Source organism: Anabrus simplex, chromosome 12, assembly GCF_040414725.1.
Source record: "Anabrus simplex isolate iqAnaSimp1 chromosome 12, ASM4041472v1, whole genome shotgun sequence".
NCBI lineage: Eukaryota > Metazoa > Arthropoda > Insecta > Orthoptera > Tettigoniidae > Anabrus > Anabrus simplex.
The window spans coordinates 72,634,957-72,660,369 of NC_090276.1; the positions used below are offsets into that span (position 1 = coordinate 72,634,957).

Below are 25,413 nucleotides of genomic sequence, written 5' to 3' on the forward strand. Positions count from 1 at the left end.
GTGAACGATTTGTTACAGTAAGATTCTCAGGTACTCTTCTGGAAAATACAATAGGGATTTTTTTTTTTTTTTTCTAATTTTGACAATATTTAAACAAAAACGAGACAGACAGTGCCAGATTTCAGCCCAGGCAAACTAGGACGGCAATATCCAGGGGGGGTGGGGGCTTTTTCTCCCAATTTAAATTTACAATGAAATTTGTTTATAAACAATAGCATAACTTTTCAAAGACGCACATACATTAGTTCTCAAATACCTTGTGATAGTTCCACATTGGCTTGCTGTTGTGTTGTCGCAGTGAGTGTAAAAATAAAGCCTGCAGCTGCTCGACTGTATACAGTTACATTATTTTAGCATGGAAATGCTGGCGTTAAACAAGAATCCATCGTTGAAAATCAAACTGTGTGATTATTTATTGCTTCGAATAGGAACCACAATTCTCACTTACATTTAGAATAGCACTTTCCACCAGATGACAGATGCACTCTGTAATTCATAGTTCATTGTGCAATATTTGGAGTTTTATTTTCAAATTTACTCTTTCTTTGTTCATCAAGATGGCAGAAGCAATTGAACATGTACAACTGCTCAAATAAAAAGTGTTCCTCACATGAATATTTTATCAGAGTTAATTATTAGCAAAATATAATTCAACTCCCATGTAGATGTGGACACCCTCAACAAACATTACCATATATCTGTAGGTTCAATTGTTTGAGAAAAGTGTGTCTGCAAGGAACTGATAAAATACCATGTGCTCATTCTCTTTGGAGCGACTGTACATTCTTTGCATTGTGATTTAATGGACTGAGTTTGATGACTTCGTCAACTCTTCCTCTGAACAAAGTGCAGAGGAAAACTTTATAATTCACAAGTGTTCTGATTCCAGTAATTTAATATTTTCTAAACTGTAACATTTCATTTTGAAATATTTTAAACATGACCAGTATATAGCCAGTTATGAACTCTTTTGCGTCTGGAAGTGGGGTGCTTAGGGGTGACACTATTCCTACTACAGCGAGTTGCTTTTATGACCCACAATAATGGACGGATTAATGCTGAGTGGAAGAGGAAAACTGCACGCAAACTTTACCCTGTTCTGCTTCCAGAACCAACCATGAGTGGCTTGATACTGCCAGAACTTCAAAAAATAAATATGTGGCCAAAGGAAGACAAGGGCCATGAAGAGTGAAAGACTCCCGAGGCCCCGTAAGCCTAATACAGTCGGGGTCAGAAAAGAACAAGAGTTGACCAAGTGAAGTCCAATAGGAAGTGAGGAGTCTGAGACAAGAAAGTGGAAGCAAAGTCATCATTCAGTTAAGGGCCCTGTCGTCGCCAAGTTAAAAGCCCCTAGGGCCCTTTTAGCTGTCTCTTACGACAGGGTGTTATTCTCCTGCCCCACCCACAGGAGTTCCCTGTAAGAATCAACAGCTTCAGGCAGCAGAGGAAATCTTTGAGGGAGGACAGTGGATCCCCAGTGGAAGAAATGTCGCTGAAATCCACTTTACTTTAGCATCTGAGACAGCTGTAAAATGAAGCTGAAAGTTTGCTGGCATAAACGAACAACCTTGGTTTGCCAAGGTCTGGGCAGTCTCTTGTCCAGGAATTGAGAAATCACCCTTGAAGGCAGAAGAACTATTACTTCATAGTCAATGGCATAGGAATCAGGAAAGCAACAGGAAACCACCTGATTATTTTCCCAAGAAAGCTGTTACATGGTTACGATCAGAGAAGGAAGTCCTACGCGAAGTGGACTGACCTCGTAGAAACCCTGTTCAACACCAACCTGGAGTAAGCGATCCGGCTGGCTGAAGACCATAGTCGATGGCGAGGAGCAGTACGTACCTATGTACCATAAATCATTTTAGCTGCCACACATCTGAAAAAACGTTCTGAATACGACAACAAAACAAGTTTCAGTTTCAATTACTGTGTTGATGGAGTGAAAGTTCCTCATGGGAAGAACTGTTAAGTTAACATCTGTGGTAATTACATTATCAAGGTTATAAATAAAGGTTACAGATCTCTTCATATAGTTGTGAGGGTATTTAGGGGTTGCAATAAGGATGAAAAGGAGATGGCGTATAAGTCACTGGTAAGACCACAATTTGAGTAAGGGTTCCCTCACCAGCATTACTTGATTCGAGAACTGGAGAAGATACAAAGGAAAGCTAAATATCACTTGCGCCAGCTAAAAAAACTTTTAAACTCTCGCAATAGAAATAGCTTCCCATTTGAGACGGCCTATAGGTTTAATTTCTGGCCTTGCCATCAGATTTATTTCTGTGTATGATGATATAAAATCGGGTTGAGCTGCCTCGTGAAAGAGATAGTGATCACACTATTACAAACTCAAACTGGTGTGATCCGTAAACTGGACAAAAAGAGTAGCTGCTGGCTCCAATGTTAATGTTTCATGCTCTAGGATCCCACCAGTGTCCGGCTGGCCGGTTTGGTTCTGTACTTAACATTCCTTCGATATGTACAGAGTACTTAACACTTTCTGATGTTTACCATGTTGGTGGATTTGAAAATTCCACCATACTTAGGACAGGAGTGCTTCTGAGAGCTATCTTCTTCACCACCACAAGAATTACAACACTAGGCACAGTAACAATGCCTATCAATAACAATAACACGTGAAAAGGATAATATCAATGCCCCACAATAATAAACTGCAGAATATATAACATGAGTAGTTAAATCTCTTGATATCACAGACTAGTATTCCTCCCTTTCTAGCAGATCTGCTATGGACGGATTGTTGTGTTAAGGGTTACCAGCCCCATGTTTGGACGGATCATTGTTCAGCACTGCCCTCACAGGGCAGGATTCAGCTTGGAGTCTCTTCGCTTTCACTTTCACTACTTCCCGTAGTTTTTGATGTTGACCTACAGAATGGGCAATATCCTTTCTGCAGGACTTGCAGTTCAAAGTCGTCCACATGGAATATCTGTAACAAACGGATAATCTTATTACAATAAAAAAAAACAATGGTACATGAAAAAATTTGAAATATTTCCCACCAGTATACACTTCCATCACGTTAAAGGTTCACACTACTAGCAAGCAGTAAAAAGTCTGTGTTAACATGAGTGTCTTGGACTTCGATCTTTGGGTTTGAATCCCGGCGAGGTTGAGAGATTTTGTTTGTGCTGTCATACACACATAGCACACAATACTGTCCTCTCCACACTTTCGTATACGCAGCACATGCCATCCATCCTTGTCAGAGGGTTTGTCTTACAAGGGCTGCGCCAAGTTAATAATAATAATAATAATAATAATAATAATAATAATAATAATAATAATAATAATAATAATAATAATAATAATAATAATAATAATAATAATAATAATAATAATAATAATAATAATAATAATAATAATAATAATAATAATAATAATAATAATAATAATAATAATAATAATAATAATAATAATAATAATAATAATAATAATAATAATAATAATAATAATAATAATAATAATAATAATAATAATAATAATAATAATAATAATAATAATGGGCCTATCTTGTACAGCCTGGGAAAGTCCTATTACAACACATCAGTACATGCAAGATTCTTTAGTTTCACATCCTCAACACAACTAGAAACTTCAAGAAACTTCTAACAGTCTTACATCATGTTGTATCCCGATTGTGAAAATAATTTGGGCATAGTGACACAGTTGGGTTGACACAAGGAGAGTTAGACAGGAATTACAACTCAAGGTGTTTGAGAACTGGAGTAATAAGCCTCACTAAAGAATGGGAGTACGCCTGTTTAACCTTTTCACTGCTGCGATCGAGTATACTCGAGCCACACTTAGCGCCGCCAGTGCTACGATTTAATTTACTCGATCTGCCTTATAAGTGTGTTATATGTTTCTGCCATCTATTAGTCATACTTAAAACCAAGTAGTTCATATTTTTTTTTGCAAGTAGTTCTGCAGGAGAATGTTTTCCTTTTGTCACAACGTGTTTGAATGATGGCTGCGGCATATAAACGTAAGATGCGACCGGAGGAAATCTTACACTTTTCGAGTCTGATGTGGATTTAGACAATGACGGTAGTGATATTGAAGATATTAGTGAAGTGATAGTGAGTGATAATAATGTTGACAGTGTGGTGATGATTTACTGCCAGAGAGAGAATAAAAAGACACTGAACTAGGCCTGCCGACGTGGTCGGACTACGAGTTTACACCGAAGGCACATGCATTTCAAGCTCCAAACCTAGTTATGTCAAATAATAATGTGACCACTGAATGCCCTGAAATGGATTATTTCAGGTTTTTTTTTTAATGAAGAGGGAAAGGTAGCGAACGAAGCAAGCAGATTCATGGCAAGTTCCGCTCTACTTTGATCAGTATTCTGAGTTTAATTCAATCTTTCTGCTGTTAATCGTGTGTGTAGTAGGCATAGACCATAATGCAAATGAAAATTTCTAAGCATCTTCCTAATGGACGAAATTTTCACCAACTCGTGTGGAATCGAACCCTGGATCCCAAACACGAACTGTCTCCAACACTGTATGAACAAACCGGTGAGTTAAAATATCGTCTCTAAATATTATTTTGTAGTTAGTGCTTGTATTTTATGTTCAAACTAGCAAATGTAACCATGCTTCGCTACAGTATTCTACATTGCATACGGATATTGAAGTAAATTACTGTACATGCAGTGAATGAGATTTTTTTAAAATTTCATGTCTCTTAGTGTTATCCAAGAAACAGCATAGGGAGGTCCACAAACGTTGTTTCCAATGTAAAGTGCGAGTTGTGGAGTTGTGATGATAAAGGCAGGTCCACTTGCCTACTGCCATTCACAATCATGTTGGGAATTTTCATTATAATGGCAGGCCCCATTGCCCACTGCGCGGTCACAATCGATATGGGAAGTTTTCGTTGCAATGGCAGGTCTCATTTCCTACTTCCAGACAGATAACAGTTGAGGAATTTTTATTATAATGGCAGGCATGTTCCCCACTGCCAGACAAAACTGAGTTGTGCTCTTATCATTATAATCTCAGGCTCCTTTTGCTAATTCCAGTCAGCTTCCTGCCAATTATGCCGAGCTGGTGAGTTTCCATTATTATAACAGGTCACTATACCTAACGTCAGTCACATTTTAGATGGGTAAATTTGTTTATAATGGTGGACACCCTTGCCTAGTGCGAAACACGATTGGGTAAAGAAGTTTTGAAAAAGTTCCATGCTCTCTAGCCTTCTGCCAGTCAAATCAAGAAGGAAATTATTAATCACAATGATACACAGGAGTTGGAGAAGGACCCCATTCCTACTACCAGTCAAAGTTGATGGGAAAGTACTGATTACAATAGCAGACGCCCTCCCGCTGACAGTCATTATTGATTTGTAAAGTATTAATTACAATGGCACATACATACCCTTTCTAGATCGCTACAGATCCACAAATGAATCAATATAGATCAACATAATAAAGTATGTGCATGTTTACCTCCATCTAAAATTTAACTGCTGCTAAACAGTACATCATATCAACAACCGGACTATAGGATAATACATCACATTTAGCAGTCTAAATGGCTGGTCCTGTGATATTTTCTTGTATCTCATCTATTTATGGGTAAGATTGCGATAGAAATTTTGAATAGGGTGAAATATGAGTAAAGTTTTTTCACAGTGCATAACTTTTCGGATACTTATGTGACGGCTACAAACATAGAAAACATAGAATTTGGCTCACATGTAGCTACTGGGTGGGCCAACATTCGTGTAGAATTTGATGATCCTATCTTCGCAGTAAGTGATTCAAACCATAAATGATAGTGTAAAAAGTGCAGAATTTACGTACCATACAGAAATAGAGCCAAATCTCGCGTATAAGGGATAGAGATACAACAAAGTCATAGGAAAATAGTTGTATATCACTCCAAATTGAACAGAGATTGTGCCATCCGTTTTGTGATACAACTTAGCGTTTAGCCACCAAATACCTCGAAAGGAAGGTCTCAACCGTCATTAAAATTGCCTCCATAATTCGATATTTTTCGGGGCTAAAAGTGAAAAGTTAAAACATCTTGTGATTTTTCTATCGGTTACAGGCTAAAAGCTATAATTTTGCCAAATTTCAATTTTCTAGCTCGTCTGGCAGATTGTGCCACCATCTTCATTCGAGGGAGGGTGTTACGAGCTCCCTAAGAGCAGAATTTCATTATGTTATTCTAGATACTTTGGATTTAATCTTCTACAACTTTGCCTCTCAGGCCTTGTTCAATATTTTCATATTTTCAAATTTAGCCCTTTGCAGGGCAGTTCTCACTGTTTATTTGATGAACTTTTACTGTCTAGACTTAGTTACAAAATCTTGTACGTTTGTGACACAAAGGATGAAGGTTTCAAGGTTAAATCAAGTGAAAGACTAACTGATACGGAACCTTTTTAAACACCCTGTGTGACAGAATAACTTTGAGTTCATTGCAGCCTGATTTTTACGATCTCTCACCCCCACCAGTCTTATCTTTCTCTCCTTTTTCTTTTGTCACTAGTAACTTGTTTCTCATTCCCTGTCTTTTCCTTTCCTGTCCCTCTAATCTTTTCTCTTTTTGTAATTTTTGGTGATACTAATTTGTAAAAGTGGCCTTAGTGTTTCATTAACCCCTCAGCGTCGCAGCCATTTAAATAGCTTCCTACCCTGCGGCCGGATTAGATTTCAACTACGCGCGACTGAAATACATCGATTCACTTAAAGCGTTACTACAAGTATAAGAGTAGCCCGATTTTCACGAAATTTGGAATTCCTTATGACAGAACTATGTACATGCAGATAATTACATAATTGTTTCACATTTCCTTAGTAATTTAGTTCCGTGTGATAGAGTTCGAAGCACTCTTTGAGACAGGGACTCAAGTCACACTCCTGGCAGCAGTACACTGACGTCTTCTGTTCGCCGTGTTTGTAACACAGGATACAATGTCTCTGAGGTTTAGATTTCCAACTCTTGGGTGCTAATTTCCTGATAAAATGTCTTTTCTGCAACCGTGGAACTGTATTATCTGATGCGCGCCAGCCTTGAATATTTCGTTCCCCTCCCTCCCGAGTGTATATTGTAAACAAACCTTTCACCAGCTGAACCCGATAAGGTAATTGCTCAATATTTGTCTCTGTGACCTGTGTGAGTATTATTAGAGAATTTAGCAATCAGAATTCACCGTTGAAAACTTCTCTTTGACCTGTATAATTATCTATAGTCTCTTACACGAAATTTCCAAGTACTGTTTCCTCCTCATCGTCACTCTCATCATTTACCACTGCTACGTCATCTATTTCATTATCACTGCTGCTTATACTGTCACTACTACTTCCGACTAAACTTTCATCTGAATTATACAATATTTCAAGCACGTTACTGTCAGTCATACCACGGCTGAGCGCGGCGCGTCACACGGACTGATGAAGCTGCAGCGAGACCGAAAGCAACAGGACAAAACTGAATGAGGGGAATAACATTTATGACGAAACAAACCAACTCGATACATATTTCAGATAAAAGGTCGAGACAACGTCTTTGGAACGAGATATATACCATGAACAACTGGTTCTCGTATCGTATGACAGAAAGCAGCACTAACTGATGCTTACACAGAGCGCTCGTGGAGAGTTACGAAAATATTACAAGCTGAGAAATAAAGACAAATATAATAAATAACTTCTTCTTCTTCTTCGTTTTGCCTCATGACTGAGGCGTCGTGACTATCATAATATTCAGCCCTCTAGCCGATGAACCATACTCCGCCATTCTTCCCTATCTAAAGCTTTCAATGTGGTTACTCTGAGAGAACACTGTAGGGGGCCGTTCACCATGTCAATCCATCGCGTTGGTATTCGTCCTCGTTGTCTGGTTCCCTGGACTTTGCCCTCAACAATCAGCTTTTGTAGACTACCATCTCGGCGCATTATATGTCCAAAGTAGCATACAATTCGTTGAGAGACCTTACACGATAGACGAACTTTTATCTGAAGTTGGTTCAGGATTGATGTGTTCGTGCGATGAGCTGTCCAAGGAATCCTTAACATTTTCCTCCAGCACCACATTTCAAAGCTTTCTATCCGTATAATAAATAAACTGCACTCCTAATGTACAAATAGAGCAAAGAACATCACACGAAAAGACAAACTTCTCAGATCATCATTTCTTTATTTTATTCTGTGGGAAAGAATGAAGCAAACAGACTTTTAAAAAAAGCAGAGATTAGTGCTCAGACTTATTTGACAAATAATTATTCTTGCAAAAACAACTACATTATAACGATTTTTCAATTCTTATTTACAACACTGATAAACCCGAAAATGTCTTCTTGGAAACAAAACAATTTGCATATCAGTAACTCCAAAACTCTTCGCGCTATAGCCGTAAATGTGAAACCATGTATAGGTCTATACCACGTATAGAGGTCGCTACGGAAGAAAAGAGGGTCTATACCACGTATAGAGGTCGGCGGCTACGGAAGAAAAGAGGGTCTATACCACGTATAGAGGTCGGCGGCTACAGAAGAAAAGAGGGTCTATACCACGTATAGAGGTCGGCGCTGAGGGGTTAACCATGAATATCAGTGTTTAATTATTGTACATTTTCTTTTAGGTGTAAAATCATGAATTTGGCCCCTTTCTAATGTCGAAAAAAAAGGAGGGTTCTATCACCTGAAAAGTCTAGTTACGATCTCATAAACATTTTCCTTTTAGGGTCATGTTATTTGTACCTATATAATTTTGCCTAGGTCTAGTCATGGTCTATGATCAATTTTCTCAGTGGTCTTCTTGGTATTGCCAAAGCTAATATTTTAAAACTCTAGTCACGATCTTCATGAAAGTTTTCCTTAATGAGCTCCATAAAGCATTTTAAATTCTATTTTAATGGTTTAAAGAAAATAAAGTCACAATATTACAGTGCCAATATTGGTGAAAACCCCTGATTGTAAACTACTTTCTTATTTTGCTGTTTTCAATACATTTTTGTATTTTTGAGCTTGGTTGTTTTTGCCTCACTCGCTATCCTAACCTCCCCTTTTTTCTCCCGCTTACTATGTGCTTACCACATCATACTTTTAGAAAATGGCCCAGCAAACTCTGCGGGGTAATTCTGCTGGTATGTTGAGGTTTTGATTTGTGATTATGCTTCTCTCTCTTTTCCCTATTTGGTCTGGCACTGGAGCTTGACAATTTAATTATGTTTGCCACGTAATTACTTGCCTTGTGGCCTTTATTGCACACGTCTTTTGGGCTAGTGGCTTATTTTCTGGTTCAACGTACAGGCAGATTTATGCTTAATATTAGCATTCGTACACCATCATCGGTATTGTTTAACTGAATTTGTACTGTTTAACGTACTTATCCAGGATACACTCAAGGTATCCCCCCTCCTTAATTTATCTGGGGGTAACAAGGGGGTTAAAAATTAGGACTTTCAGGAAACTTTAAGCCCATCAAACCTATGGGATAAATATATCCATCCAACTGCGTTCTTATGCTGAGCCCCAAATTTGAGACTCCCAGCAAGGCTCCGTCAGGGTATTTAGAGAATTTTCGATTTTTCTAGGGATTCTGAAATCATCAGCTTCTCTGGTACCAAGGTTAAATAAAGTTTCTAAGATGCCCGGAAGTGCCTCATTAGTTCACGTCTATTTTCATACCTTAATTTATGTATATTGTACCAGGAAAAGTTGTAGGAATAAGGAGCATGAGAATGGTATTGGGGAGTGTTCAGTTCTTAGGAGCCGGTACAGAGAAAGGAGTTCACAGAGCGAAATAACAGATGGCTGGACGCATAAATAACTTCATTATTATCTTGCATTGGAAATGAGAAATTAATTGGAAATCTCCTCTGTTAGATTTATTCTTGTATGTTTCAATAAATATTGTGAACCCTGATAAATACTTGTGATGAATGAAAGTTGAAAATAAACTAATTTCCTTCATTAATTTTGTAAAGTAAATATCGCTTCGTAATTCTTTAGAGTTTTCTAGAATAATCACTTGTAATGCCTACAGTCTTTCTAGAGTAATCACTTGTAATGCCTGCAGTTTTTCTAGAATATTTACTTGTAATACCTACAGTCTTTCTAAATTAAACACTTGTAATGCCTACAGTCTTTCTAAAAACTATTACTTTTAATTTCCTAAAGTCTGTTTAACTTAGCACTTGAAAAGAATAAAGTGACTTTCATGAAGTTTGTAAATGACTGGTGCTATTTAGCATATGTGAATGATTTCAAAGTAATCACTGTCTTTAACAGTTCAAAAAGTTGGATATTTAATGCACTCATATCACCTGAATGTGCATGACGCTGGAACTGGTGAATGTGGTTCTACGAACAGCATCTGGAACTCCTTCGATGTCGTGAGCACCACGCTGTACCATGCACCATCTCCCACGCTGTACCACGTTCCATCTCCCATGCTGTACCGATTACCATCTCCCACGTCGAGTCAGGTGTTAGGTCGATATGAGGGTTAAACACTCTGTCAAGATTTCTGCCGTCACTTATTAATTGTGAAGACACGAGAAAGTTCAATTGACGGTTGAGTGTGAGTGTTAAGATGGCATGAAGGAGCAGTTCGATTCCTGCCTGAAAGCCCAGTGACTATACAGTGCCCTGAGGGAAGTGCCGAAAACCTGTTCGGCGATACAATAAAAAAAAAGTAAAAATATAAACATCTATAACCCTGAACATTATGTGGACGTTTTACAAGTACGAACATTTGATGAAACTCGTTCCATCTTCAAATAGAGCTGTCAAAATGCGTTCATTCTCCTTCCAATTGTGGCCATCCTCTGCTTTACGATTTCCAAGGATGCGCTAAACAATACCACCCGAATGCGATGCTAACATGGTCCCTTATGCAAGTTCATCGCCGAATGCTTTTCCAGTACAGTAGTTGCTCTAATTATCGCAATGACGGGGCGTTATGCCAAGATACATAAGTATGCCATAACCGCTCTTTCGTGAGATACAGTTTCTTGAAAAACGCTTGATCGAGGATTTAGCATTGACGGGACTGAAATTCCTGGACGTTTGATCCGGGAAATCTTTTTTTTTTGGAACAGATAACGCTGGATTGTTACAATGTGATTTAATTAGGATGCTCGCAGGACCACGTAATTTGAACAAAGAATCCGAGAAAACATAGTTTGCAGGAACGGATAATCAAGGTTCCTCTGTAATTGAATCTACAGAGGAAAGATTAAGATCATCCAGACTTAAACTGTTTGGGCATGTTAAAAGAATGAATAGCAAAAGAATACCACACGCTTATTTGCAAAGAAGACTAACATGCAAAAAACCAATTGGAAGACCAAGAAAAAGATGGATATACCAACTGAGGAAAGACGTGGAGAGCAGAAGACGCAGTTAGGAATTTCTCATAAACAACAAAACATTTCTGGACAGACAGAACTGGAAAGTGCTCGTTTACAACCATCTTACCCAGCATGCTGGAAGGGTTCAACAACGATAACTTGATACAGCCTAAAAGCTGACATATGAATTTAAAAATAATCATACTATAGAAAAAGTCAAATCCATAACACAAGGTACATCAAGTATTTCAGGACTTAATAAATGCTCACCCACCCACTCACTCACTCACTCACTCACTCCATAGGCTTCTGAGGGACGTGAAGTTCCCCGCCAATCTCAATCCTCTTCCATCCTTTTCGATCTTGAGCCTGCTCTTCCCAGTTATCAATTTGGATGGTCCGGAATACCTTTTTGACCTCCTTCTTCCAGATGCTTTGGAGTCTTCCTGAAGGTCTTTTCCCATTAAGAGATCCCTTGTATAGATCTACTGGTACTCTGTTACCCTGCATCCTCGGTACATGTCCAACCCAGCGCAGTCTGTTGGATTCTATTACACCCATTATAGTGTGTTGTTGAGAGAGGGTGTAAATCTCATAATTAGATCTTTTCTGCCAGTTTTGAGAGATAGGATCAAACCATGGGCCAAATATTTTTCTATAAACTTTATTCTCAACGATTTGCAACTGCTGCTGCTCTTTCTTGGTTATACTCCATGTCTGGAACCATACAGGCGATCTGTCAAACTCAATTCGGTCTTTTTACAGCCATGTAATGTGTCTTTTTTATCATTTACCCGTAAGCCAATTTTTGCTGCCATTTCCTCTAGTTCCACAAATAACTGCCCAATATCTAATTCATTGCGGCCAATAAGAACAATGTCATCTGCATATGCAAGAACTTTATATCGTGCCCCCCAATATGATGCCAGCAGGTACAAGAGCTAATTTCCTGATAATCTTCCCCAGTGCAATGTTGAATAGAAGAGGAGATAGTGCATCCCCTTGTCTCAGACCACTTTTATTCTGGAAACTTGATTTTCTGCCCACGAGCATAACACAGCTAACATTACCATCCATACACAGTTTGCACATGTTAATTAATTTTAAGGGAAAGCCAAACTCCATCATGATGTTCCACAGCCCTTCTCAATGGACTGAATTATACTTATAACTTATAACTGCACCTGCAGTTATATGTAAATTAATTGCTTCCTAACTTTTATCTTATCAGAGTATCAGAATAAGACTATCCACTAATGCAAAAGATGCAAAGCCACTCTGTACTCATCCCTCTGTGCATGGGGGCAGTACGATACATCCACAGTATCCCCTGCCTGTCGTAAGAGACGCTTGGTAGGCCTTGTTGGTATACACGCGAAGTACAGCGATGTTAAAATTGCACACTTCTTGAAAGTCTGACACAACTGAAATAGACTAATATAACTTGGAAACAATATTCTTTAATCCATGGGTAAATAATGGAAATTTTATTATTATTATTATTATTATTATTATTATTATTATTATTATTATTATTATTATTATTATTTGTGAGGTATGGCTAGAAAGTGTTTACATATATTATTATTATTATTATTATTATTATTATTATTATTTATGCAGTTGCGTATGAACTTTATTTGGTATAATCCTGATCGTATTAGTGAGGTTATGTCATGAAACATTTGCTGTATATGCTGTGTATGTATGAGTTTATTTAATGTAAGAACATGTAATTAATAATATATTATTTATTATTACCTGTACATATGATGTGTAATCCATTGCAATATTGTGCAACACACTGTAATAAGTCCAAAACAATGCTATGTGCGACTAGAATTATGTAGAAAGTTCCTTACATTGTAAATAGACTATTGCAGACTCTCAAAATTACAAGAAAACATGTGTCATATTCCTCTAGAAGCCTGGCCAGGCAACATATATAAAGAGGCAGTCTTGAGGGTAGAGTTGAGTTGTTTTAATGAGACTTGTGTAGAAGTCACGTTAGTCGAGTGTTTAAAGTCGAGTATGTGAATCTGTTATGTTGGTATAATTGGTTGACACGCAAGTGCTGCAGTCTCCAGTCTTCTTCTTATTATTCATAGTAGTGTTTTGTTTTATGATGGCCGTTTATTAGTGTGCGTGTGTAAAATATGTAAATAACTTGTAAATAAAAGTGTAGACAATCAACAGCATTCTGCGTGCGTCTTTGTGGCTACATCAAGTCGCTAGGTTGTTTTTCTTGTGATTGAAGTCTGCAAGGAGTTGGAAGCCTCCAGTGGCAATGTGTTCCAAGTGGTCAAGCACAAAATTATTCACAGCATCTGAACAGTATGAAGGCACCAATGTTTGTTCAGCAGGAGCAGAACATTACTGATGAGAAACCCAGAATATCAAAGAGAGATCTGTCAGAGATCTGCAGTGTCTGAGGACACAATCCACACAGTGGTGCTATTGTGGCTGCACACACAAGAACAAAGCAATTGCTGAACATGTTGAAACATCCAGAAGAACCTAGCCTACTCTAGTTTTTCCCGATTAAAAATATTTCATCTGGGATCAACAGGAGAAATGTCGGTTCATGTTTTGAGCTTTCTTATGTCCCCCGGGTTGTGCACACCAAGTTTCTCGTCACTGTGATGGTTTTATGAGTGGTGACTAGTGAGCGACAGATGTGTCTCCTCTTCTTTCCACAGGGCCTTCGGATTTTACTTTGGTGCTTATTCTGGAAACAGTTGTGAAACTCTGATTAGACAGTGTACAGGATTGAAGGCTGAAGGTTGTATGTGTTTCAATATCTTGCTTGCTATATGTAAATTTATTATCTGAAGGCTGCAGTTGAAAGGTGGAGTAATTAACATTCCAACAATAAGACTGATTCCATTTAAGCCACCATTACTCGAATAATGTCCATCATCAATAAGGATCACGTGATTCAGGCATGTCAATGCTTCTCGTCTTGCACTGAAATTGCCAATGCAGCCTAACGTGGTTACATTAAATAAACCTGTACTTTCACCAGTATTACATCTTTGTACCATGTTCTGATTCAATATAATTCTTCATTTGTCAGATATGGTTGTTTTTCTTACTACTCCTATATATACCCAAATACCTTACATACCCTGTACAAGATGATTCTGGGAGTTAAATCACATGTTCAAGCAAAGAGTGTAATACCTACCTTATTGCATGAGCTGCACAGTGTGATCTGAAGATCTGGCAACAGATTACGGTAGAAACGAAACCTCAATGGTGGTGGCCAGCGACATATGATAACACTACTGGGCTCCATGGTTAGCAATGTGCTGCGATTCACAACGACGGGCACAAATTCTTCTCCTTCGTTCTGTAAAAATTACAAGATACAATTATTTGGTTCAGTGGGTTATCACCAACAAAAATAATTTACTGTCCAGGCTTTCATTTGGTAAGTTTCTTACCTTCAGTCAAACATTACTTACTTCAAAGGCCATCAGCTTAGCAGTGAATGGATCAGCCAATGTGGATGCTCGTTCATCAAAGTGTAGGGTCTGGACATCCTCTCCACCTCCCTGAGTCCAACCCGTGTGGTCTCCACCGCCAGAGCGAGTCGGGGTAGGAGCTTCGATGAGGCGCACCGCTTCTTCATCCGAGATGTTTGGCTCCAATTGGAACTCCACCAATGGCAATACCTCTGAGTCAACAATATAACATCTGTATTGAGAATTATTATCAACATATTCAAAACATATTCAATCCCTCAAAGATGTTTCTTTACTAATTTACCAAATGGATCATACCTAATAGATCAGTTTGTCTACCTACCTTCCTGCCTACTATATCGCTCTTAGGCTGCAATAGCAGCACAACTCAAAAAATCAAGTTCTGAGATAAATAAGTACAAAATGTCCCTTCCTAGTAAAATGCAGAAATCATACAATTGCAGCCCACAAACGATATATCTTTTTATTGTGACGTTATGTTTGTTCCTTTACATTACAAATAGAGGATATGTTTGGCCAAACAATAAAGAATTTTTGATTCATCATTAAAATATAGCAGGTAGGTAAAAGTGTTACTGGGTTAAGACAAGGAAGTGAGCTGTCAGTGCTATTATTTTCAATGGTAATGGATCAAGTTGTGAAGGATTCAAAGGAAGCATTTGGTGGAAGAGAAATGAAGGTATCGCTATTGTGGCGTGGACACTGAGCGAGAAAAGTGTGAAATGATGTAGATGTTGATTCCCATAGGGAATCAGAAATAATTGTTCCGAATGAGTAAATTTATAATACCAATATAAATGGTCCGTTATTGGACATTATAAATTTTCCAGCTAACTCATTCCTGGTTGCCAGCGTTTCGCCCCCGTGTGTTAGGCTGGGCTCATCAGTTGGTACCTAGCACACCCACCAAGACGCTGGATAGTGCATACCGTGGAGGCCACTGCGTAGGCTAATTGTAGCCACCGGCAGTGCCAATGCACTATGAGAGACATTGTCTCATTATCAAAAATTGATGCCTACTTGGCCATCAGATGATGTAGATGTTGATTCCCATACGGAATCAGAAATAATTGTTCCGAATGAGTAAATTTATAATACCAATATAAATGGTCCGTTATTGGACATTATAAATTTTCCAGCTAACTCATTCCTTTCCTAAATCCGTTCTGAAACTCAATACTCCCATACTGTTCTGCCCAATTCTTTATCCTATTAGCCAAGATCCCTGCGTACACCTTTGACAAGGCGTCTAGGAGTGTTGTCCTTCTATAATTATTTGGATTGCTTCTAACCCCTCTATTTTTACAGACTGGGCCCAATACCCCTTTTCTCCATTCACTCGGATATTTAGCAGTTTCAAACATCTTGTTAAAGAATTTTACCATCCCCCTCAACATTGCTTCATTGGCTCCTACTTCCCTCCACACACTGTTAGTAATGCCATTCACACACCCCACTGCCTTGGGTCTTGCATTACTTAATACCCTAATTACTTCCTGTCCAGTTATCTCCTCATCTAATATCTGATTTCCTACTTCTAATTCTCTTCCTATATATGCTTTCCTAATTTCTCTATACCAGTTATCTTCCCCACTTAAAAGCCTCTTAAAATATTCCACCCAATCTTTCTCCCTTATGCTTGTCCCCTTCTCCATTGGTCTCGCTCTCCTTATCTTATTTATAGACTCCCAGATCTTCTCTATTCTATTTTTCCTACAGTATCCATTTATTCTTTCTGCTTCTGCCTCCTTCCACCCTCGTGGCCTTCCACAGGAGGAGGAGGAGGAGGAGGAGGAGGAGGAGGAGGAGGAGGAGGAGGAGGAGGAGGAGGAGGAGGAGGAGGAGGAGGAGGAGGAGGAGGAGGAGGAGGAGGAGGAGGAGGAGGAGGAGGAGGAGGAGGAGGAGGAGGAGGAGGAGGAGGAGGAGGAGGAGGAGGAGGAGGAGGAGGAGGAGGAGGAGGAGGAGGAGGAGGAGGAGGAGGAGGAGGAGGAGGAGGAGGAGGAGGAGGAGGAGGAGGAGGAGGAGGAGGAGGAGGAGGAGGAGGAGGAGGAGGAGGAGGAGGAGGAGGAGGAGGAGGAGGAGGAGGAGGAGGAGGAGGAGGAGGAGGAGGAGGAGGAGGAGGAGGAGGAGGAGGAGGAGGAGGAGGAGGAGGAGGAGGAGGAGGAGGAGGAGGAGGAGGAGGAGGAGGAGGAGGAGGAGGAGGAGGAGGAGGAGGAGGAGGAGGAGGAGGAGGAGGAGGAGGAGGAGGAGGAGGAGGAGGAGGAGGAGGAGGAGGAGGAGGAGGAGGAGGAGGAGGAGGAGGAGGAGGAGGAGGAGGAGGAGGAGGAGGAGGAGGAGGAGGAGGAGGAGGAGGAGGAGGAGGAGGAGGAGGAGGAGGAGGAGGAGGAGGAGGAGGAGGAGGAGGAGGAGGAGGAGGAGGAGGAGGAGGAGGAGGAGGAGGAGGAGGAGGAGGAGGAGGAGGAGGAGGAGGAGGAGGAGGAGGAGGAGGAGGAGGAGGAGGAGGAGGAGGAGGAGGAGGAGGAGGAGGAGGAGGAGGAGGAGGAGGAGGAGGAGGAGGAGGAGGAGGAGGAGGAGGAGGAGGAGGAGGAGGAGGAGGAGGAGGAGGAGGAGGAGGAGGAGGAGGAGGAGGAGGAAGGTAACACACAAAATCTAAGTAACTTAGCGTTTCTTACCAAAGGAAACAAAAGAGTGCACAAAAGGCTGACCACAGTTGGTACAGCAGTTCCCAGACACTGTCATGAGGGGGTTGTAGGTGGAGCAGCGATAGCACATGGGTAGCAACTCCTCGTTGTCCAGGTACGGCTTTGCCCGAACCATCAGAGCTGACAAGTCTGTGTATTCCTGAGAAGAACAGCATGCAGTTTATCACAGCACAAGTATGTTAAACTGAACAAGGAATAGATGATAATTCGCTGATAACTGCACTTGCTAATAAGAAAGGCTACACTGTCTGTCAAGTCTTCAACTTAGAGGCTGGTTGGATCCTCACATTGCACTAATAAAGGTTATATGTTTACAGGGAAAACACAAAGCAGTTACAGAACTACAGAATGAGCACACCAATACACCCTTTCAACTGACACACTTCAAAACGAACGCTGGAGTTTAAAATTTAAGTTCCAATGTAGCTCGCCTGTAGGGAAGCCTGTGATAAAGAGTGAGATTTAATATTAACATACAGTACTACACCACTCTTGCCATTTAACACATCTGTAATTGTATTGTATTCCACTGGAAAAGTGAAGTGTTGCTAGATCCAGTGCAAGAACGTCGGACAAGCTGACCCTGAGTGAGCTAGGAGGGCCCATTTTATGGAGATATAAACAGTCAGGAAAAGAAGAAAGGTTTTTTTTACTCCATAACATTTTGTCTGATTATTTACATTGTTTATGGTGCCTTGTGACCTCTAACAAAATCTTAACGCTTACAAACTTACATTTGAAGTATGTTTTGGATCACACTTTTCAACTTTTTGCTTCTGTTACTGGATAACTTATAAAACCCTAGTCCAGTAACAGAATGGACGAAAACAAATTAAGAGCACTTAGTCACTACATGCATTGCCAAATTTCTAGTTATGTGGAGATGTTTGACTCAGTAAAGCCAATTACAGAACACTACTGTGAAACTTCTTCAGGGTTTAAGCCAAAGCAAAAGCCTTGCTTAAACAGCTTCCTTGGGTTTCCAACAGCTTTGACGTAAGCTTGAACTGTGAAACCAGCAAAAAGTATAACATGAGATAGATGAAATGAATGAGTGAATATATCAAACGTAAGGACAACTAACCAAAAGAGACAAAGAAATCACACACGAAAGTGATGAAGATACATTCAAATGGGTTAGTGGTTACCTGAAAGCGGGGTGGTATCCTCAGGTGCTGAATCTTCTCCAAAACTTGACGAGCCAGCTTGAAGGCTCCAAGGTTCCGAGCTTGTTTAGCCAATGAATACAGCACAGCACTGAAAAGACTAGGTCAAGGAAGTGTATCCAAATGTGCTGAGTTCAAGTAACTACTACTACTACCTGACTCTTTAATAAGGCCAATGGAGGGGCCCCTGGTCTCCCACGGGAGGAGATGCCACTGAAATCCAGCAGGCAGCAGCATCTGTCCTCCAGGTTAGGAGAAGCCTTACTGAAACCTGGCAGTTAGATATAAAATGCCGTTATGTGTGCTGAGTTCACCACAAGAACAGCCTACAAAAAGCATCACAGTGGATCAGGACAGAGAGATAAGGAGTGCCCAAGAAGCGTCATGTATCTCTTGTGTCTCCACAGAGGTGTGAGAGTTGGCCGACCCAGGAGCTTGCTGGACGAGGGTGGGTGGTTGTGTGTGCCCCACCCTTGTTCCCATTTCTCTACAGTGTCGGGTATGAAGGAACAAAATAGCGTGATATGTGATATTAGGAAGGGAGAGGGTGAAAGCTGGAACCAACACACAGCCTACTCCTGCTCAAGGCTTACAGTAATGTCTCCATCCAGCAGACACATCACCATCAACAGCATCTTATGCCCTCACTCCGTATGAACACTGCAGACAGGTTTGGTATTGCATCCAGGCTTCTGGCACGCAATGTAGAGATCAGAAATTGTATACCTGCAGGCCAACATGCTGAACCAGCTAACCACGGCGTCAGACCGTACAAACTTGACGCCTTAAACTTCATGAACACCTCTGAAGATGACCAACAAGTCGAATAACATATGAGGGCTATTTTTTAATTAAGGGCTGATTTTCAATAAAATCATCATCTTCATCATCATTTCCCTTTATCCAGCCGTAGCCGGGTAGGGGCTGTCAATAAAATATGAAACAAAATATATTTTTGGCTAATTGCCTATTTATGCCTCTTTTCATACCTTCAGGTAAGTTTCCACATAATTCTAAGATTATTGAAACATGTTGACCAACATGCCGTTGTGTGGTACACGTTTCTGTAGACCCTCACCATAGTAATCTGCCGTTCGAGAGCAACATCATTTCTGAATCATTGTTTTACTTCCCCGTCGGTATGAAAACACTTACCGCTTAGAAACTTCTTCGGATGGAGAAAGACACGGTAGTTACTAGGTGCTGTTTAAACGCACTCACTCACCCAGTCTTTTAGACAACTCTCCCTACAGCCTTGATCTTCCACCTCTTTCTGTGTCTGAATAATCAATCAATAAATCAATACTGATCTGCATTCAGGGCAGTCACCCAGGTGGCAGATTTCCTATCTGTTGCTTTCCTAGCCTTTTCCTAAATGATTTCAAAGAAATTGGAAATTTATTGAACGTCTCCCTTGGTAAGTTATTCCAATCCCTAACTCCCCTTCCTATAAACGAATATTTGCCCCAGTTTGTCCTCTTGAATTCCAACTTTATCTTCATATTGTGATCTTTCCTACTTTTATAAACGCCATTTAAACTTATTCGTCTACTAATGTCATTCCACGCCATCTCTCCGCTGACAGCTCGGAACGTACCACTTAGTCGAGCAGCTCTTCTTCTTTCTCTCAATTCTTCCCAACCCAAACATTGCAACATTTTTGTAACGCTACTCTTTTGTCGGAAATCACCCAGAACAAATCGAGCTGCTTTTCTTTGGATTTTTTCCAGTTCTTGAATCAGGTAATCCTGGTGAGGGTCCCATACGCTGGAACCATACTCTAGTTCCTCGGTGGCAAGCATTTTCACACCGACGATGAAATAAAACGACGATTCACAAGAGGCTTACCTCGCAGGTGGCAGGGTCTACAAAAACTTGTCCCACGCTACGACAAATGTTTCAGTAACCATAAAATTATGTGGAAAAGTAGCTTAAGGTATGAAAAGAGGCATAAAAATGTAATTAGTAATATCTAATAGTTCTTATTTTATTGGCAAAACGACCCTTAATTAAAAACCAGCCCTCGTATTCAGATGCATTGCTATTTAGTGGATCATCCTCCTTTTCTCTGTCATCCTCCTTTTCTCTGCTGAATTCCATCACTTCTTCTTCTTCTTCTTCTTCAGGCACCATTTAATAGAATCAAATAAGACACTTGCCTGTCTAATTCTGCTGTGGATATCCGCTGAGGACCCCCAAGAACAGATCTTGCCTGCTGGATTTCTTGGAACAGCAATCTAAGGTTCTTGAATTACGATAAACTCGATGAATCTTGATTTACTAGTTTCATTTCCATATTGATAGTACACGTATGTATAGACAAGAAAAGGTTCCACCTAATCAATACAATTTTATTGTAAGAATTAGCTTACAGGACCAGTTTCGACTTTAAATAGTCATCATCAGCTGAATATGAATACCTTTACATATGTGTCAAGCATTAGTTGGTATTGCCGTTTTCTAAAGGGAGATGCCATAGGGAAGCATCATGTCTGAGTGTAAAATGGTTATATATTATAATTCAGGTACTAACACGCACATTTTCAACTGAGAAAAGGGCACGAAGATCGGAGCGTCTGAAGAAGTACTGGGAGGACCGCAAAGCCCGAACAATCCCTTCAAAGAGACCTGAACGACGGACTGACTAAAGTGATCCTATGTGGTCATAAAAGAAGAAGAAGAAGAAGAAGAAGAAGAAGAAGAAGAAGAAGAAGAAGAAGAAGAAGAAGAAGAAGAAGAAGAAGAAGAAGAAGAAGAAGAAGAAGAAGAAGAAGAAGAAGAAGAAGAAGAAGAAGAAGAAGAATTCAGGTACTTGGGTATAAAGCTATCTCCTTCAGGACTAGAATTTGTCTATGAAACCTAACTTAAGCTTAAATCTAAAATACACCGTACACGTTAATATCCTTTAAAATAATTAATATAAAACATTAAAGAAAGAGTTACAATATAAATCTAATATTCATGCTAGGAAGCACTTCTAATGACTTTCAATGTTCTGACAGCTGCTTTGCTTAATTTGAAAGGGTCATTTTGAGTTGTAACTCTTTTCCAGATTATAGTAAATGATGTAAGAACTACGTACACATCAATTTGCATAGAAATTGTGTAACAAGTGTATATTTGAGAGGCAGTTATGTAAACTGTAGACATGAAAATAAGCTTCTGGAGTTTTGCAAAGTAAGAAAATAAGGTAACATTCTTTGTCTTTCTCTCTTTCACTTTCTTTTTCTTTTTTTTTTTTTTCTTTTTTTCCAATTTGTTTTATGTCGCACTGACACAGATAGGTCTTATGGCGACGATGGGATAGGGAAGGCCTAGAAGTGGGAAGTGACCGTGGCCTTAATTAACATACAGCCACAGCATTTGCCTGGTGTGAAAATGGGAAACCACAGAAAACCATCTTCAGGCCTGCCGACAGTGGGGTTCTAAACCCACTATCTCCCAGATGCAAGCTCAACTGCTGCGCACCCCTAACTGCACAGCCAACTTACCCGGTACCTCTTTGTGTACTTAAAATTATAAATTATTTATTTGATTAACTACCTATTCAATACATAAAAATCTTTATAATTAGGATTTAATCCTTGTTACAATAGTTTGAATGGTGTTCTTTGTGTTTCGCAGAGAACTTCCCTATGCATCTTCAGAAGAAACTCTTGTCTGTTCACGAGCAAGATTTCTCGATATTCTTCTGAAGACGTGGAGCAAATTTCTCTGCGAAATGTAGAGAAATCTATTTTGTTTCATTTGTTTTCTTATCATCACGTCTACAATTATGAGCCGTGAAACATCAATCTAAAAATCATGTAAACTCCTAAAATGTTTAAACTCTTCTCCTAAAAAATTTTGGATGTTCAATTGTAACGCTTTCATTCTCAGCCATCGAATTCACTATAATGATAATTTTTCCATTACATGTTTGCTGTAAATAGCAATATTTTAAGTTCAGCTCAAAGGATACAACTGTGAAACTCCCTTAGGATGCAAGTCTTTCATCTCGAGCATGAGAAAGCGTGATATGTTGAACAATGCCTCTGGCATGTATGATGTGAAGGGTTCGTCCTAAAACAAGGAAAAATGAAGTTACCAAAAAAATTCCAGAGTCAATATATATAGAAACATTACAGTGATACATCTTACCAGGTATCTCTGTATGGTGTCATAGGCGTAGTATACAGAGGCGTACTTCTCATGCTCATAAAACTTGTCTATCATCTCCTGCCGCTTCTTGTCACTCTCACTACAAGCAGAAACAGATCAACAATTATGCAATGAACTACAGCAGCTGGTTCTTAACATCTCCATGATACTCGCTCAGTGACCCTCCTAGAACAACATTGATCATTCACTATCACCGCTTTGGGATGGTGGAATGCTCCCCCCCCAAGACATCAAGGACGTTGCATCAAAAAGTATATTTAAAATCTGTTACCAGCAGTTCCTCGTTAAGTGCTTCCAGCAAGGTACCTATATGAATTGAACGAGTGATTGTGTGTGAAAATGATGTTAGGAGATTATTGTACAATTAAATAAAATATTGGGTTAATACAATAATTCAAATTAAGTTTACTCTGTAATTTTCAATCTGCAACTTTCATCCCACCTATAGCTGCCTCTGTGCATCCGTGGTAGAGTGTCGGCCTTCGAATCCCAAGATAGCGGGTTCAAACCCGGCAGAGGTAGTCGGATTTTTGAAGGGCGGAAAAAAGTCCATTCGACACTCCATGTCGTACGATGTCGGCATGTAAAAGATCTCTGGTGATACATTTGGTATTTACCCGACAAAATTAATTAAATCTCAGCCATAGACACCCAAGAGAGATCCGGTTTACTCTGTCTGCCATCTAGCGGACCTAGAGTAAAACGGAACGTCGAAATTGACGAGCAGACAGTCAGATGGCGTCAAATCGAAATGTCTGCACACGGTAGCTGAGGCCATACTATTATTATTATTATTATTATTATTATTATTATTATTATCCCACCTATATTTATTAAGCTCTTTTTTGGACTTAATGACTTTCTGATTTAATAGTGTATATTAATTTGATTAAATTAAAAACAGCCGTACTGTATTTACCAATTTAAAGTAAACAAAGCTATTAGTAATTACAGTATTTAACTTAGATCTAGTATCGCAAGAATTAATTGGTTAAATTTCATTTAATATTTTTATTAAGTTTACTAGTATTTTTATTTTTGCATTTCTTTTGTTGTGTATGAAATTAGTATTTCACAAATCTGTATTGTGTAGGCAGTTCCTTTTTTTCTTTCTTTCTTTCTTCTTTGTGTGTATATATTAATATTTTTGTCTCAAACATTAGTATTATTTTTAGTTCTTAGTATTATAAGTTATCAGTTTCATAGTATTAATAAGTAATAATATGTGTGGTTAAGTGTAAGAAAGGGCCAGGAGCTCTAACTTTTGCCACAGAAAATAAGGGCTTTATATATGTAAATACTTGAAATCTGGACCTTATCTTAATGAAATTCTCACTTCTCTCCAGTCAAGCATCGAAGGTATTTAACAGAATTTAGACAAATATTTATACATTTCCATTGTCGTGTTCACCAAATTCAGTGGGTGAGAAAAATTATGCTGTTGCCAAGGTTATATAGCAACTGGCAAAGAAATGTCTAACTGAACACATCACTTTGGAACGCAAGGTAGTTTGTTCTCTCCCAAGCTCCTGACGTTGCCTCCTACAATGTTATAAAACAAATTATAGTACAAACTTCAGGAAAGACCACTGATTTCAGGGGTTATAACTATTTTCCACATAAATCAAGTTAAAATAATTAAGAATAAAAACCTGAACAAGTAAATTTAAATCCATAAAACCATGTATTGAAGTTTTCAGTAAGTGGCAACATTTCTCTTCCTTCAGTCTGCGGGAAAAATGTAGAAAATTATCTAACTTAATGTTTTTACTTGAAACATGTTTCCATGGGTCTTTTAGTTTTCCTGGAAAATGGCCGTAAAGCAGCCATATAAATACTGTTAGCTGATTTGTTGTTGGGGTCGCGCGCGCGCCAGCGCAGGACACAGTATGTATTTCCAGATTATGTATTAAATGTATCAGCTTTATTAAAATATTATTTGTTTATAGTTTACAATATAATTTTAAATATTTGGATACTATATTTTGAACTGCATAATTTAGAAAGGAGAACTACTTTATAGAACACGTGGACCTTAATTGGACCGGCTTCGACTAGACAGCACTGTATGCAATAAATTTTTATTTTTACAGTAGTCAGCAAGTACCTCAACAATTAATAGATTTTACCTGTATCAATACTGTGCTAATTTCATTTTTTTTAAATGACACATTCATACTTTTATAATGATTCTCTTGCGGGATTATTAGACAATGACATTTTATGTCACTTTAATTTGATGAAGTGTCGACTTTGAATGAAGCTACACTGAATTATCTTTAAATATCAAGTTACATGAATTCTGTGAGCAAGTATAGTCTTAATTCAGAACTCAAATCCACAAGACCATCACTCCAAGTGTTAAATGTCTGAACTTTTAAATGTGCATTTGTTTTTGTATTTTGTAATTTTAACTTACGGGATTCAACCCCATTTCATTTTAATGATACTGTGTCCTTCTAATAATTTATGGTGAACAGCTGAGGATGGCTGGAATGAACAGCCAAAACTAGTATTATTCAAGGATATAAACTATGTATTGATTAGGCGGAAG

The 25,413-nt window shown here is 39.1% G+C and overlaps 1 protein-coding gene across 1 annotated transcript in view; it reads right to left on the minus strand.

Moving 5' to 3' along the window:
- Positions 1-877: 877 nt before the first annotated feature.
- Positions 878-25,413, minus strand: part of Oseg1 (intraflagellar transport protein Oseg1) — a 78,883-nt gene continuing 54,347 nt past the window's right edge. The window contains exons 18-24 of the mRNA XM_067156120.2: positions 22,839-22,938; positions 22,660-22,760; positions 18,681-18,789; positions 17,503-17,671; positions 14,810-15,021; positions 14,530-14,694; positions 878-2,953 (exon numbers count right to left, since the gene is read on the minus strand). Of these exons, the coding sequence (XP_067012221.1) occupies positions 2,834-2,953; positions 14,530-14,694; positions 14,810-15,021; positions 17,503-17,671; positions 18,681-18,789; positions 22,660-22,760; positions 22,839-22,938 (976 nt within the window). The 3' untranslated portion in view covers positions 878-2,833. The remainder of the gene's footprint in view (positions 2,954-14,529; positions 14,695-14,809; positions 15,022-17,502; positions 17,672-18,680; positions 18,790-22,659; positions 22,761-22,838; positions 22,939-25,413) is intronic.